Source organism: Ruditapes philippinarum, unplaced genomic scaffold (assembly GCF_026571515.1).
Source record: "Ruditapes philippinarum isolate M1 unplaced genomic scaffold, ASM2657151v2 ctg1256_1_1_1_1, whole genome shotgun sequence".
Lineage (NCBI taxonomy): Eukaryota > Metazoa > Mollusca > Bivalvia > Venerida > Veneridae > Ruditapes > Ruditapes philippinarum.
Window position 1 is genome coordinate 1 of NW_026857905.1, and position 16,348 is coordinate 16,348.

The following is a 16,348-nucleotide window of genomic DNA, read 5'->3' on the forward strand; positions in this document are numbered from 1 at the left end:
ATTTTATCTTATATATATACATATGTAACACTCACATTTAATTCAAAACAACCTAAGTCCCTTTCTAATACATAATTATAGCAATTCACTCCAGAAACTTACTGTTTTTTTTTTCTTTATATATCTTTACACAAATAAAAACATTTAAAACATATCATTTTAACTAACCGATCCTACTGCTTCTTCATCGCTAGAGGCAATTTTCTTTATTCTTCTTCGTTTCTTTTCCTTCTTTCTATTTTCCTCTTCATCACTGAGCTCTGAGAAAGCATCACTATCATCTTCCTTCTTTCTTTTTCTCTTTCTATTAATATATTTACTTTAACTGTTCAGAGCAGATAATTTTAGTTTTTGAGAGCATGGCTTTTTTAAAAATTATATCTTTTGAGCGATCTCGATAATTGATATTTTCATAAAATTCTTCAAGTGAGCGTGGGAAGTGAAATATTCAAAAACAAAAGAAGTGTAATAAAAGCTTTACTTGCTTGCAGTTAAGAAATAGGCGCAATTATCCAACAAAATTAAAAGCAACTGATAGCAATTTGCCATTAAATCAAGTTCTCAGCCAAATATACTTATGTGAAAGAAACACAAGGTAAAAACTTAACAAATCACAAACACACCTCAATATGCACCACAAAACTTGATGGAAATCATTATGTTAAAGTCTTAAATCTCATAAGAAATTTTAAAGTTGTGCACTTCAAGCCACCCACAAACATTTACCAGTCTTTTCCTAGTTAAATCTAATACAATATATTAATGAGTTTGCATTAAAAACTGATCACACATTACCAAAATAAGAACCAGAAGAATCGCACTATGCTATGACAACTTTAAAACTACTCCCTATAATTCATATATTCATCAAAAGAAAATAATTTCTTACCCTTTTCTCCCTTTCCCTTTCTTCCCTGTGTCACTGCCAGAATCTGAAATGTTTACATCGAGTAGTTTGTCCTTGATAACTCCCCTCCTTCGTTTCTTCTTTGGGGTCACAAAGTCGGAATCATCACTTGCGTCACTCAAATCCTTCTTCTTTCCTTTCTTTGGTGATGACAATTTTGGGAATGATATTTCTACAAAGTGAAAGATGAAAAAATACTTTTCATAATACTTAAATATGATGCAAGGGTCCATCATCTCATAATGATAATAAACAAGTGACAATCCCTGTTTTTAACAAAAGTTAAGAGCAGGATTTGACATATTATCCAAACAATTGAAGTGAGGATTCTAAATCCTTGCCATTCCAAAGTCTCAATATGAAAATCAATTTCCATTATTTCTTAATTATTGAGTCTTTCTGTAATAACAAGTGCCCTTTTTATGCTTCTGGAGCCAAAAGTGTTCAGCCATTGTCACCAGCAAAGAGCAAGGCCAGCCTGCACTTCTGTGCCATCTGACAACACTCTATACTGTGTTCAGTTAACTAGCACCCAAAAGTTACTGGCCTTTTATATTAAAGTAGAGAGTATGACAAGACAACATACTGTGCAATTTGGGGGATTTTGATGAATATTATATAGTAAGCAAGAGACTCATCGAAATTAAAAGCTGCATGTTGTTCAGTTAATGATAAACCACCCTGCATGCCAAAATCAGCAAAATAAAGTTGAAAACTATACCAGGATCATCAGAAGAGTCACTGGACAGATCATCAGGTCTATCATCATCTTCACTCTCTTCATCAATCATAGCTTTCCTAGCCTGAAATAAAACATATCTCATAATACAACCAGCTCTTTTAAACTTGTTTTGTTTGGATTTTAAGTCACTCTGACACAGTAAGGGTCATGAACTGTTAGTGACTTTTCAACTGTACTTGTGAAGGAAGACCTCATGTGCCCTTTAGTGCATTATTTTAGGCATGAACAGGTACCTGAGAAGAGCCACTAATCCTCCATAAGCTAGCTGGATAGCTCCATCAATTTTTTTAACATTTTATAGTGATACCTTTAGTATAATTTCATGGCACAGAAATTGCCAATAAAGACACTAGTTCATTACCTGTATTTCTCCGTCATATCAAGTCTTTAAGATTCAAATGTTGAAAAGTATCAAAAGGATGAAAGGGGGGGGGGCATGTTAATTAATATTTACCTGTTTGAGTTTCTTAAGTTGTGAAGCTGAGAGATTATTTTCAGTTTCCTCATCCGAGTCATCGTCGTCTTCGGGAATCTCTTCTTCTCCACTAGACAGATCACTATCTTCTATAACATAAACATTTATACAAATATATAATACAGAAACACATGGTTAAAACTTTTGTCTTTTTAAGACAAAGGCCATTAAATACTGATTAGGATATAATTTCCATAGTTTCTTAACTCTTGTGTTAAAATATTTGATTTTATTTCTTTTACGTAATGTTTTTTTTTTCCCTCACAGGGTTTGCTCAAAGTTGCATCACTGTTAAGTTCATATTGTGACTTTCTAGAAATTATTGTAGTAACATAATCCAAGACTACAGGAACAATAACCTAACTTATAAAACTTTCTAGAAACAAATACTTCTTTTAAAGGTGCATTACATTATACAAGCATTTGATTTGAAGGTTTGCAAATTTCTACCTTTGTCAAAAAGTTCTTGCATCATTATTCTGATTCATACAACCAAATTTTCAGAAAAATTAAGATCTTAATCAATTTTACAATAATTAAACAACAACTGAATTAAATCTATTTAAATCACCTTCAACAGTTTTCTTCTCTTTCTTTCCTCCTTTTTCTTTTGATTTCTCTTCTTTGCCTTTACTTTCCTCTTTTTTACTTTCTTTGGATTCCTTTGTCTCCTTTGCCTTAGATCTAGAAAGCCTGGTTTCTCTAGACAAACTTTTAATATCTTTTTCTAGATCTGAATCAAAATTTGGGTCTGTATCAGAATTTTCTGTGTTATTTTCAGACTTCTTATCGCAGCTTTGTCTTGTTCTTTTGGAAGGTTTAGAATCAGGATCATCTTCAGTACCACTTGATGCGTCACCAATGTCATCTGTAAAAATTAATACATTTTATATAGAAATCAATGAACTTTATTTGCATTTCCTTCTTGATTTTTTTTAAAATTTAAATAGGAACGAGTTACACAATTTACATGTTATAAAAGAAATAGCCTCTGAGGGATGATATATTTGCATTATGTCATTCTATTTTTTTTCCGCACCAATATTTTTTTTTTTCTCACTCCAAAATATTCATCATTTCTCTTTGTCTGTTGACAGCTTTCAACACTTATATTAAAACCCTTTAACATAAAGAATGGTCAGTTCCAAATTAGATCAGGGCAAGTCCATTATACAAAGTAAAGGGCAGTTTACAACTACTATACACAGGTCAGGAAGGAAACATCAAACACTTGGTTTAAAATCATCACTGAAGTGTACCTTACTTAAAAAAAAACTAGTTGTTTTTTTTTTAAATCAATTACTTCTTTTTTAAACAAGAATATCTTTAAGTCTTGACCTTTATGAAGGTCAATCTAGAGGAAGATAACTGAATTTTTTTTTTGTTGATATCTTCTTAAAAACGACATGGAATACAGTCATCAGACTTAATAAAACACAAAACATTTTGTATTCAACAGTCAAACCACTTAAAACATCATATTCATTAATTATTACCTTTTACAGGTTTCTTTCCTTTCCTTTCCTTTTCTTTTGACTTTTCTTTCTTACTCTTTTCCTCTTTTTCACTTTCTTTAGACTCCTTTTCCTTTTTTTTAAGTCTAGTACTTCTAGACAGACTTTTGATCTCTTTTTCAAGGTCGGAATCAAAATTTGGATCTGTATCTGAATTTTCAGTATTGTTTTCAGATTTCTTTCCTCTATCACTTCTTCTGGTTTGTCTTTTTGACGTTTCTTTTTCTAAGAATAAAATATATCAGGAAAAGTTAAGATATTCTTGTATGAAGTGAATGGTAATTACATGTATATCGACAATAGTCAAAGTTTTCAAAAACCTTCAATTTTTAAGCTTGTAATATACTTGCTGCACTACAAAAAATGAAGAATTAAATTTTTATTGACAAAAAAAGGTGTGTTTCTAATATAATAATCACAAAAGAGGAGATGTTTTATAAAAATCTGACAAGACACTTTTAGGATCTCTAAAGTAACTTATTCTGCAGACCTTGAAAAATATTTTGGCCTAAAATGCCTTGTTAAGCCGAAATTAAATGCAACTATAATGGTTTCTTTCCATATTTCTCGTTGCATTACTACAAATAGGAAATCCTATAAAAATGAAACCTACATGTACATTATAAGCAAGTGCATGTTGAAAAATTAAAATACATCATGAAATGTTTGTCTTCCATTTTTTATGTCAAATTCAATAATAACACGTTTTTGGTTGTGTCTCATTGGTTGATCAACCCAACCAGCTTTCCTGGATAACAAACCAATATTATAAATAATTTCTCCACAAGTGACTGACAACTTATCCCACATGATTTCTGAATCAGCAGTATGAGCCAAAGGTCCATAAGACTCATAGTCCAAGATCAACTGTTACAGAGAAAATTTGTGCCACGTCATGACAAAACCAACATAAAGGGTTTGCGACAAGCATGGATCCAGACCAGCCTTAGCCTCCACGCAGTCTGATCAGGATCAATACTGTTCGCTATCAGTTTCTCTACTTGCAATAGGGTTTGTAAGCGAACAGCATGGATCCTGATCAGACTGCGCGGATGCAGCCTGCGCATCCGCGCAGTCTGGTCTGGATTCATGCTGGTCACAAACCCATTATGTTGGTTTTGCCATGGCACGGCTCAAATTATGCCTTGCCCGAGGATCAAACCAGCTACCACTGGATTACTAATCTGATGCCTTCCCTACTGAGCTAAGCAAGTGGACAGGTGGTTTTTTTCTGCTTTAACACTTAAATTTGTAACTTTTAAAAATAAGTTAAATATGTTAAAATATTTGACAACAAAGAACTTACATCTCTACAGACAAAACTCAAAAATATATGGATTCAGAGACAATACTATTTTCATGTGTGACTTGTATATGTTTTTGCTCAAGAGATAGTCGGTCTCAAATATGTATAACCAATATTATCATTTCTCACAAATGTTTTAATGTACAAGATCACTTTGCTGCATCACATGTTATAGATGACCATATTTTCACTTAAATTTTTACTAACCTTCCTTAGCAGCAACTTTCCGCTTCTTTTTCCTCTTTCCAAATTCTTCCATAGACTCATCACTAGATTCAGTTGTATCACTCATGTCAGTGGCTACCTGATCCTCCAAGGCTTTATCATAATCCTCACTTTTCTCCTTTTTAACTGACTTCTTAGAATCTTTTTTATTTCCTTCTTCAGATTTCTTTATCTTCTTATCTTCAACTTCTTCAGTACTTTCTTCAGAGGTTTTTGATCTGTCTTTCGATTTGGACTTCTGCTTTTCAGAACTTTTCTTATTAGACTTAGTACTACTTTTGGTGTCTGATTCTTCTTCTTCCATTTTCTCTACCTCTTCTTCAGTGCTTTCTTCAAGGTTTTTGGATCTATCTTTTGATTTGGACTTCTGCTTTTCAGAACTTTTCTTATTAGGCTTAGCACTACTTTTGGTGTCTGATTCTTCTTCCATTTTCTCTACCTCTTCTTCAGTGCTTTCTTCAAGGTTTTTGGATCTATCTTTTGATTTGGACTTCTGCTTTTCAGAACTTTTATTGGGCTTAGCACTACTTTTGGTGTCTGATTCTTCTTCCATTTTCTCTACCTCTTCTTCAGTGCTTTCTTCAAGGTTTTTGGATCTATCTTTTGATTTGAACTTCTGCTTTTCAGAACTTTTCTTATTAGATTTAGCATTACTTTTCGTTTCTGGTTCTTCTTCCATTTTCTCTACCTCCTCTTCAGTGTTCTCATCAGTAATATCACTAGAAACTTGCTTCTTTGACAACTTTTTTTTCTTGTCTTTACCTTCCTTTTCATCATTTTTACCAGACTCATCTTCGGTTTGATCATCAGAGTCATCCATGGCCTTGGACTTATTTTCTGATTTTCTTTTACTTCTTGTTTCCTGATCATCTGATACATCATCTTTTTTCTTTCCTGACTTTTTGGAATCTGTTTTCCCTTTTTCAGGAGAACTTTTATCTCTTTTCTCATTTTTTTCCTTGTTTTCATCCTCAGGCTTTTGACGTCTACTAGACCTCCTTACAGGAGAATCTCGGTCAGAATCATCTTTGACTTCAGTGACATCAAAATTCTTTTTCCTACTTGATCTTCTTGGATGATCTGATTCTTTTGATTTTTCTTCTTGTTCATTTAACTCATCAGCCATTTCCTTTAGCAGTTCCAATTCTGCAGCTGTATTTTCACTCATCTCTAATTTACTTTTTGACTTCTTTGGTGTTTCTTCTTCTGACTCATCAGCCATTTCTTTCAACAGTTCTAATTCTGCAGCAGAATTTTCACTCATACCTATTATACTGTTTGACTTTTTTGATGTTTTTTTGTCCGACTCATTATCACTTATTTCTTGAACATCATCCACAGTTTTGTTTTTTGATGGCTTCTTGGAACTTTCAACCTTTTCACTTGTTTTAGAATCAGTTTTGTTTTCAGGTTCTTCTTTACCATTCAAATCTTTGTCCTCATCTAATGGTTTTGTTTGATCATTTTTGGAATCACTTTCAGATATAGTGTCATCATCAAGGACAATTTCATCGTTCTTATCTACTGACATCTCTGAGTGATTCAAGGCTTCTTCTTTTACCACTTTGTCATTACTTACATGTAACACTTTTACATCTTTAGTGTCATTGTCAGTTACTACATACACATCATCAGTTTCCATTTTCTCAACTTTCTCCACTTTCTTTACAGGACTAGCATCAATTTCTATTGGAATTAGTGATTCATTGATTTTATCGACTAGAATATCTGTTTTACCATTGGGTGTGCTTGTTAAAGAAAAACTTGAAACTGGTTTTATATTTATATCACCCTGACTCTTGTCATCTGCAACTTCATTTGGATTTTTGGCCAATATTTGAACATTAAGAAGTTCACGTAAACTGTTAAAGAAGTACTCTAATCCATTTTTCATTTGAGTTGCAGCCATTTGTTTAGCCTGATACATGTTTGCCTGTGACAACTTTGCAATGGCTAGATCTGTTTTTAGTGAATTTAAAGTGAGATTTAATGATTGAGTCATGGGGCCCAATTTTTCAGCAATATTTTCAACATTATTAGGGAAAATATTATTTTTTAATGCTCTCATGTCATTTAATGGGACAAATTTCTTCAAAGTATTCAAAGAATTTCCTTGGTTGAAATTAGATCCTGAAGCCCCTGATGTTAGCATATTTATTAACATTGGCCTGGGTTGTATTTGCCTTTGAAAATTGCCTCCTTTATTTATATTTGGCATCAAAACAGGCTTGTCAAATTTAGGACCCACTGTTACTGCTGTAACATTATCGCTGATTTTCTGAACATGTTGTACACCTGTCCGTATGTCTGGTTTATAATTCACAGCTCTATGATGAGGATTTATAGCAGGACTATCCCCTACTACAATTATATCAGGTTTGGAATTTGAGACTGCTTTACTCGTTTCAATTTTCTTTTCTTTGTCTTTCTCTGAACTCGACTCGTCTTTCTTTTCCACCTTCGGTTTCTCATCTTTCTTTTCCACCTTTAGTTTCTCTGTTATTTCAGACTTAACTTTAGGTGCTGGTAAACCTCTTTTAGGTGTACCTTTTTCATCCTTCAAGTCTTTCTCCTTTTCATCTTTGCTTTCTTCTTTCTTTTCTTCTTTCTTCATTTTCTCTCTCTTTTCTTTTTCTTTCTGTTTCGCCTTTTCTCTTTCCTCCCTTTCTTTTTCCTTCTTCTCTTGGGCTTGAATATAACCAAGTATTTTGTCGCAATCATCTGTCAGTTTCTTCAGTTTTTTGGGTTTGCAGAGGTAACAGTGCCATTTACTGTCATCTAAAAATAGAACAAAAAACAATGCTTGATATACTAAAGGTGAAGCTCATTGTTATTTTTTTCTCATGCAGTTTTGGGGCCAAAATAGGGTCCCATTCAACCCATAGGGTCCCATTTTTCTTGATTAATGAAAATTCACAGTTGTCATATTGCAGTTGACAAAACTGTCAATGGCTTGAACTTCAAAGCGTGAGAACCAAATACAATAAACTATGAGATATTGTTTAACTAAGTGTAAATCATAAATCAAGGTAATTTCCAGCCCCATTTCAAACTTTTTCCCCCATTAAATAGCTAAATCTTAAAAGTATAAAATAGGACTATATTTATTAATAAAGGTATTACGATGCTAATTTAGATATTTCTAAGGTCTCCAGACCTGTTTACAAAGATTAGTAAACAACAACACAGAAGCTGTTTTGATGGAGGCAACTTTAATACAATGTGAGATATATTAATATCGCGATCTTTAAACACAGCCTTAAGTGTTCCACTATTTAATATTATTTCACTCATTAACCTGCAATTAAATTCCTCACAAGTGTTCCTGGCCTCTTAACATGCACTAACTTATTTTGATATTGCTTACTGCAAACTTCACTATGTATAAATTGTTACAGCAGTGAATCAGGGGTGACAAAATCAATTGTCAATATTGCAAAGATTCTCCCTCAGCCTGTACGGACAAGTGGAATTTTTCAAAAAATTTCTATATAAATATCATACAGATAAGTTAAGAAATGCTTCAGATAAAAACAGACAAGTAAGTTAAAATCAGATTTTGCCGGCCCTGTGGAGGATGAATGAAATGATTAATAAACAGTCATCAATGAAAAACATGCTCCAAACCCCAGACCCAGTCAAGAACCAGAGGTCCAGGACTCACATGTCTGCCACGCTAAACAGATTGGCTTTTCCTTTCTATGCCATTGAAAGGAAATGTGTCTGTATTGAAGTATAATGCCAGTGTAACTATGGCAACAGGTACATGTTTTTCTGACTTCAGTGTCATTTATAATGATATATAACTTTCTGCTAATATCTGTAAGGTAGCAAATATGAATCACTATATTCAGAAACAAGGATTAACACCATGCCTTACAGGCAATCAGAAATCCTTCTGCACAGATAACTTTAGCCCTATACCATTGAATATATGCTCTCTTTTGAGATTTCCATACTATGCAAAATGGCCAGCCTATTAAGAAATGTACTTCTCACATGCAAAAATATTAGAAATATTTTCCTTTACAAAAAAAACTAAAATTACAAAAAGGTTCTCGTGATACAATGATGTTACTCTCATGCAATAATATTCAATTACTTTTCTTTACAAAATTACAATTACATAAAGGCTCTCGTGACACAATGATGTAATACCAACCTTCACTCTCCATCATTGAAGCCTCAGATCTACCTAGATTACGTTTGATACAAGACCTACAGAAACAATTGTGACAGTAATCACAACCATACAGACGTCCTCCGTCCCCACACCAACGGCACTGTTCATCTACTCCATCATCATCACGGGTAAAAGGACCACTTCGTAAAAACTTGTAACATTTCTGAAATAAAATGTGGTCAAATAAATTTTTCTCTTGATAAAAAAAAACCATGACTTGCCTGCACTAATAAAACATATGTTGAATATAAATATCTGAATTATATATCTAAAAGATAGGGAGAAAAATAACTTTTCATACAGTGCTAATATATAAAATACTCAAGTACTTTTGACTTATTTTACCTTCGTAAGAGGTGTATTACATCAAACACTGAAGCATAAAATTTCTTTTAAACAGATTTACAATATATGCATATATAGTATACACAAATATTCAATTTGTAAAGTATAATGGATAACGTTGACTATGTCAAAGGGTATTTTAATAAATTATTCCAGTGTTTCTTTTCCTTATATAACTGATACCGGAAAACGGCACCGTTCCCAATAGAAAATAGACAGCAAATTTCCCAATTCATGACTGATAAATTCAGCAAAATAACACTGAAAATTTCCTAAAAAATAGGCAAATTTAAAGGTAAACAAAGCAGTAATGGATGCTTCCATATTGGTAAGCCGCTTAGCGATATACGATAAAAACCAAGTATAACCACATGAGTGATATTCTTACCCAGTTCATTTCGTAATTTTAATGTTTCACACCGAAACATTATTTTATATGTACAATTGTTATGATTATTTTTTTATTCAAGCTAAGGTAGCAAAAATAATCATTAAAGTTAATAATACATTGTTTAAAAGTGTATATTATGCAAATTTTTCATGTCTCCGTGGATAAAAGAAATTCCAAATAAATATTTGCATCTAATATAAAATTCCCAATTTGAGTCTAACCGATGGATTTTTCCCCAATCTGTCTGGTACCGGCACCATTCCCAAAGTAGGGGAAAAAAACACTGTATTCACCATAGTCCATAAGTACTTTAACCGAGTTTCTTTTCATCCAATTATTTTGCAGCTTTATTTTTAACTAGCACAGACATACCTTGCAAGTTACTACTTTGAGCCATGGATGTCGCCTTACAGCACCATGATTCATGGGATTCAACTGCTTACCACATGAGCAACAGAGTACACGTTCTAACAGCTTCTTCATCTCTGAAACAATAAAAAAACTATTTTTAGCTGAATGCCTCAACAAGTTAAACAAGAAAATTCCAAAAAAAATGAGAAATGTAAATATTTAAATGGCATATTTCATACAAACTCTCAACAGTACAATGTTATTCACTACAGTTTTCACGTAACTTTAAGATCACCTTTGAATAAAGTTCACCCTATAAATAAAGGCCACTCCTTGACAATCCTTCATTGATCAAATAGAACAAAATAATCTCAAAATAAAGACCACTCATCTATAAAGGTCATGTTTGGTCTCTCCCTTGTATGACCTTATCTCACAGGTTTGAGTGTATTTTTTTCAAGACTGATATATACTAACAAATTGCCACACTGAGCTCATCTCATTTAAAATGAAGTATAGTATTACCAGTAGTCATAGAAAATCCAGATTTGCTAAGTGAGCTGTCGAGTTTCTTTTTCCCTTTCTCATTGGCTGAACTGGAATCATCTTCTGAATCTTCAGAGCCTTAAAATACATTCAACAAATATATCAAAATTATTAAAATTAAGTTTAAAAAAAGAAAAAAGATTTGTAATCATGCAAGAAAATAATAATCTGGGAAGGGGGAGGTGTCATGAGCTCAAAACACCTGTAGGATTTTGCAATTATGTCAAACCATTTTGCTTAAATTTTTTAGCAAAAACTCATGCTTAAACTAGTAAAAATTGCAAAATTTTAACTTGTGATTCTCTCAGAAAAACTTGTGAAATGTCCTTCTCCTTTTGGATACATTATGCATTATCGAAAGTGTATGTCCCTTCAGGTAAAGAAATTCTAGATCTGCCTCTGTGAAATTCAAACTATGAAAATGCAAAGGTAAATTCTCAATTCAATTCCTTTAAAACTGGAAAATTTCTTCAGATGGTAATACTTTTTTATGAGGGAAAAATATTTAAAGTCATACAATAAGCTGGTAATGGTAAAAATAATCTAGTTTTAACTTTTCGAGTTATGAGAATATAACAAATTTTACAAATATGCAGATTCATTAATCATTTGGCCTCTGTAGAAAATAATACATGTATTAAATATGTAAAAATTTAGGACAATGTCTAAACTTTGCAAATTTCCTTTTTATATTCTCAAATAGTGTCAAATTAAAAACAGGTCATTGGAAGCCTTCCCCGCATAATAATTAAAGTGCCTACGAATTTCAATAGCATCTTCTTCCGTGTCATCGTCAGTGCCGTTCATTTCTTTTGCTAACAACTTCACACGAGTTGTGCTTGCACTCTCATTTCTCTTGCTGCAAAGTAAATACAATGTTGTCATATTTCAATGGTTCTGATAGGTCACAGTTATTAATATTTTTACTTTTTTTATTCATATTTTAAGTAATTTCAATACTGGGCACTACAATCAGAAAGTCAGGAAATTAATCAACTTTGATTTTGAATAGCTTACAGGTATCATTAAATTTAACTTCAAAGTTAAAGGAACACCACTGAGGTACAAAGGCCTAAAAAAACATAAAATTTGAATTTCTATTATAGATCAACTGGAACACTTAAAACAAAAAGATATGCAAAAAGAAATATGCTCAGAAATAAATTGAAAATGGTATTTTTGTGCTATCCTTGGGTCTGGTTTGAGAGAAAGTGTTAATTTTGTATCATTTTCCACAGTAAGAATAAATATTCTTGAAAAACAAAGTGATCAATTAATGATCCGAAATTTTGATCACAAGTTACTAATCTAGACTTTCACCAAATGGAACATTTATCTTGAAAAAATATTTCTAGTCCTGTCATGTCAAAAACAGCAGTGGAGTTCCTTTAAATGCATATTCAAATCAAATTTAATGTAAACAGATGAAACATTTTGGCACTCATATATTTTGAAATAAATACTTAGCAGTAAATGTGCCTCTCTATAAATCATAGACATATTACTCGGTGATTTTTTATTAACTTTCAGAGCCACTGTGGATTTTTTAAAGGAAAAATATAGCATAGTATATTACAAAAGGGGAAAAGCTAAAATAAAAGTCCAACAACTGAGAATGTTGCCTATGTTTTAACAACTTTTCCATCTGATTCTCTTCATTTAGAGCTGTTTATTTGGAAATTAAAAATTTTTTGCTACTGCAGTTCAAGGAGACAAAATGATTCCATTTTGGGGGCTAGGGAAAAAATATTCTGTTGGGGAAACCAACTGTATTTGGCTGTAAACTTTGAAGAAAAAAAATCACTGACTACGGACAGAAAAATTAAAAAAGACAAACCTCCTTGATGACCTTGAGCTGGACATTATTTCTACAAAAAAACAACATATTGGCATTAAAATTCTAGTATCATTCAATTGGTATACATTTTAATATTATTATATATACTCTCTATACATAAATGTATGCAAAATATATTTTTTACTTGATAAATAAAAATTGAACCATATTGACAAACACAATGATTAATGATCAAAACTAAAAAATCTGCACTTGTATAAAATTATCACTATTCGATTTGCACTTGCTTGATAGTTAATATAAGTTAACACTTTTCAAGACTTCAAATGAGATGAGATTGCACAAGATATTTATTAGAATAATCTTGAAGAATTTCACTTAAAATTTTCCATGAATTCTTATCAATTTTGAAAAGACTTAGAGTTATAATCTATCTTTGATCTATGGGTGTCAAGATAATATAAAATAATCAAACTGGATACTAATACTATACCTATTATTTCACAGCTATTACAATTATTATCTTCATTTAACTTAAAATAAAACCATCTTTAATCAATTTTCGAAAATATATTGCTTCATCTAAATCACTATAGCATGACAACAATTTTCCTGGAAGACATTACTAACAAACAAACACCAATGAAGGTGTTTAGTGGCAACTTTTCATTGATAATTGTTGAAAATTTAACATCATACTTAAATTCTGGAATGATCCACTATAAAAAAGGTAAGACAGTCTGTGCATTTATCAATAATCTTTTAACTTCAAAAGAAGTAGATGATAAAATATTAATTACATAAACCAGTACTAACACAAACGTTAGAAAAAATGAGTATCCAGCACAGAAAACTAATAAAATATGATCAATTCCCAAAATGAAAGTAGAAATTGACTGCCGTTGGGCAGACACACTATCCTGACACCCCTACACATAAATAATGGAACAGTCCAAATCTGCAGCTGCAATTTTTTCTTTGAATATCAGAGGCACTTCCCCAATCACTTTTAACCCTTTAAGGCTTACAAGCAACATCTAGAAAACACGTGTTTTTTTTATAACAGTTTGTTTACAAATACAAAAATGGAATAACCCGCCAATTCGCTACCCGGCAGGTTTACAGAAAGAAAGCTATCAAACAACATATAAATATGAGAAGCTTTCAATAAAACATGTTTGAATATAACATCATCTTTCGTCCAAAAGGCAAAACGATATAAAAATAACATTACAGTTGTAATATCCAAGATTTTCTTTATCCGGTCCTCACATTTTCTTCAAAATGGCGCTTCCATGGCCGTGACGTATGTGTCACATGACCAGCCTCGTTTTCAAATATATTTGCATAAAATCACCCTGATTGCTTGTTGCCACCACTGACACACGAAGGATAAGCCAAACCTCCACAGTCAACTGTTATAAAATATTTTAATATTTTTCTTCCCAAAAGGGGATATTTACAACATATGGGGCACCCTGCCCATTGTATAATAATTTACAAGCGAATAGACATGCAGTACCTATCCCATTTACGCGCACTTTATTAACATGTTTACCCTTCCAAAAATTCCTCTAGGGGTGCTCAAATTTATAAGACTCGTTATAAACTGGAGTACAAACAGAAAAGCTGGTAGCAAATCACCTCAATCAAGAGGATTATCAGAAACAAAATCTTAATCATGTAGGCCTATGTTGCTGGTGTCGAATCAACATTCATTTCGACAGAGACAAATAATACAGCCCTGTATTTTCTGAATATCCCTCAGAGCCATGTAAATATATGATGCCGAACGCAAATGTTAAATCATCATACCATTAAAGTCCGTGCTTTGACTTAGATTTTCGGGCTATAACTGACCTGACAATTTAACCTTGTAATTTATTTAACAATGCTTTTATGATGCAATGAAACATATGGGTTTGGGGGGGGGGGACACTTACAATATGTAATGTATGATCAATACGAATGAAATTAATTGGTGTTTTGTTACTAAGATTTGCTTTTTTGTTCAAAAATAAAAAATCTACTTGTTTCTGTCGTCTGCTACTACTGTAAACTCTAAGTTAAACTGTCTACAATCAAGATACATTCTGAATGCTTTGATCTTCTGGGTGAAGTTAAATGTCATAACCTCTCAGTGAATAAGCTAAATGGGATTTACGTGGAAATTTCAACAAACTTGTAGTTATTCCTTCTTATGAGAAGGTAGAATCAAGTAATAGAAAGAGCATCGAAACACGAGGCTATCTGATTTGTACCCGAGTATTAATCAGGTTGCCAAGTGTTTTGATGTTCTTTCTCTTTTGTATCATAGTCAAACATAAAAACACGTTCCCTGTTGTCACAATATGAAACCCCGGGAAAAAGAAACCAATGAACGAGCATCTGAATATGATATTTCTGTCGCTTTCCCTTTCTTGATAATAAATGAACCCAAGCAAAAAATGAGCCAATCAATGGGCATGCTCTGGAGTGCGGGTAACAAATACTGTTTTTTTATTTTTTATTTTCTGATTAGTATTTAAACATGAAATTATATTGCTGGTGATAAACTATTAAACATCAGTAAAATATTCTTGTCCTTCAAACATTATAACTTTTTACTTGAACTTTCTATCATATTTTTGTTTTGTTTTAAGAATAGAGTAATTTATGGCTTAGGAATTAATAATAAGTCCTAAACATATGCATGTTAAATAACTAATAAATAACGACGTTTATATGGTTATTGTTAAACTGTATATTTATTACATTTCTTTCTGTTTTATCTTTCTTTCATTCAAAATTATCTCAGACATCGTATGAAAGACTGATTTAAATATTCTCTTTTCCGCCCTTCAGGCCCTGGTGAATTTTATACTGAAGATGAAACAAAGCAAAGAGAACAGCCAAAGTAAGTTATATATGAAACCTGTTGAAAGGTTCTTGAAAACTGTAGCGAGTCAGTTGTTAATTTTCGGTATGATATCTATGGTACATTTTTTTTGCACTGTTTTTAAAGACTAAAGGCGTCAACTTCAAAATAGACTTATTAATTATTTATTAATATAGATAAAGATATATTATCTCAAATTATGCATATTAATGTCACATTCATTGAAGGTTCCTTGAAAACAGCGGTATGAACACATATTCGGATGTTTCAATATTTCTGCTTAAGCCGGTGCTAGGGAGCGTGGACGATAACTTGCACTTTCCAGCACATCCATGAACAAGCTCAATCAAACTGAGCTTGGCTTTCTTTAGTTTAGGGATTTTGTTTTTCTCTTTTTCACTGGTGCCTTATAAAATTTATGAACTTTTTATTTATATAAAATATATAAATCACAGATGTTGAATTTCAACTATTAAAATATTTAAAACTTATTCTTTACGGGTTCTATAAGGGCTTTATTAAACGGTACTAAGTTGACAATTTCAATAATAATTTTATGTGACCTTTGTTCATCGTGCACAACCCGTTCTAAAAAGCGAGTATTTACGGTTAGTACTCGTAAATAGACGGATTTAGCATATATTCTTATAACCAATCAAATTATCCGAATAAATTTACTTCGGTCCG

The 16,348-nt window shown here is 32.1% G+C and overlaps 1 protein-coding gene across 1 annotated transcript; it reads right to left on the minus strand.

Moving 5' to 3' along the window:
* Window positions 1-168: 168 nt before the first annotated feature.
* Window positions 169-14,150, minus strand: LOC132751468 (transcriptional regulator ATRX-like; the record flags this gene model as incomplete). The annotated part of the gene is given in 13 exon segments (XM_060741623.1): window positions 169-304; window positions 890-1,079; window positions 1,629-1,710; window positions 2,104-2,213; window positions 2,696-2,992; window positions 3,621-3,863; window positions 5,152-7,947; window positions 9,332-9,515; window positions 10,461-10,573; window positions 10,965-11,063; window positions 11,747-11,844; window positions 12,823-12,853; window positions 14,018-14,150. Coding segments are annotated over 12 exon segments (4,374 nt in total), but the record flags the coding sequence as incomplete, so codon positions are not given.
* Window positions 14,151-16,348: the final 2,198 nt, after the last annotated feature.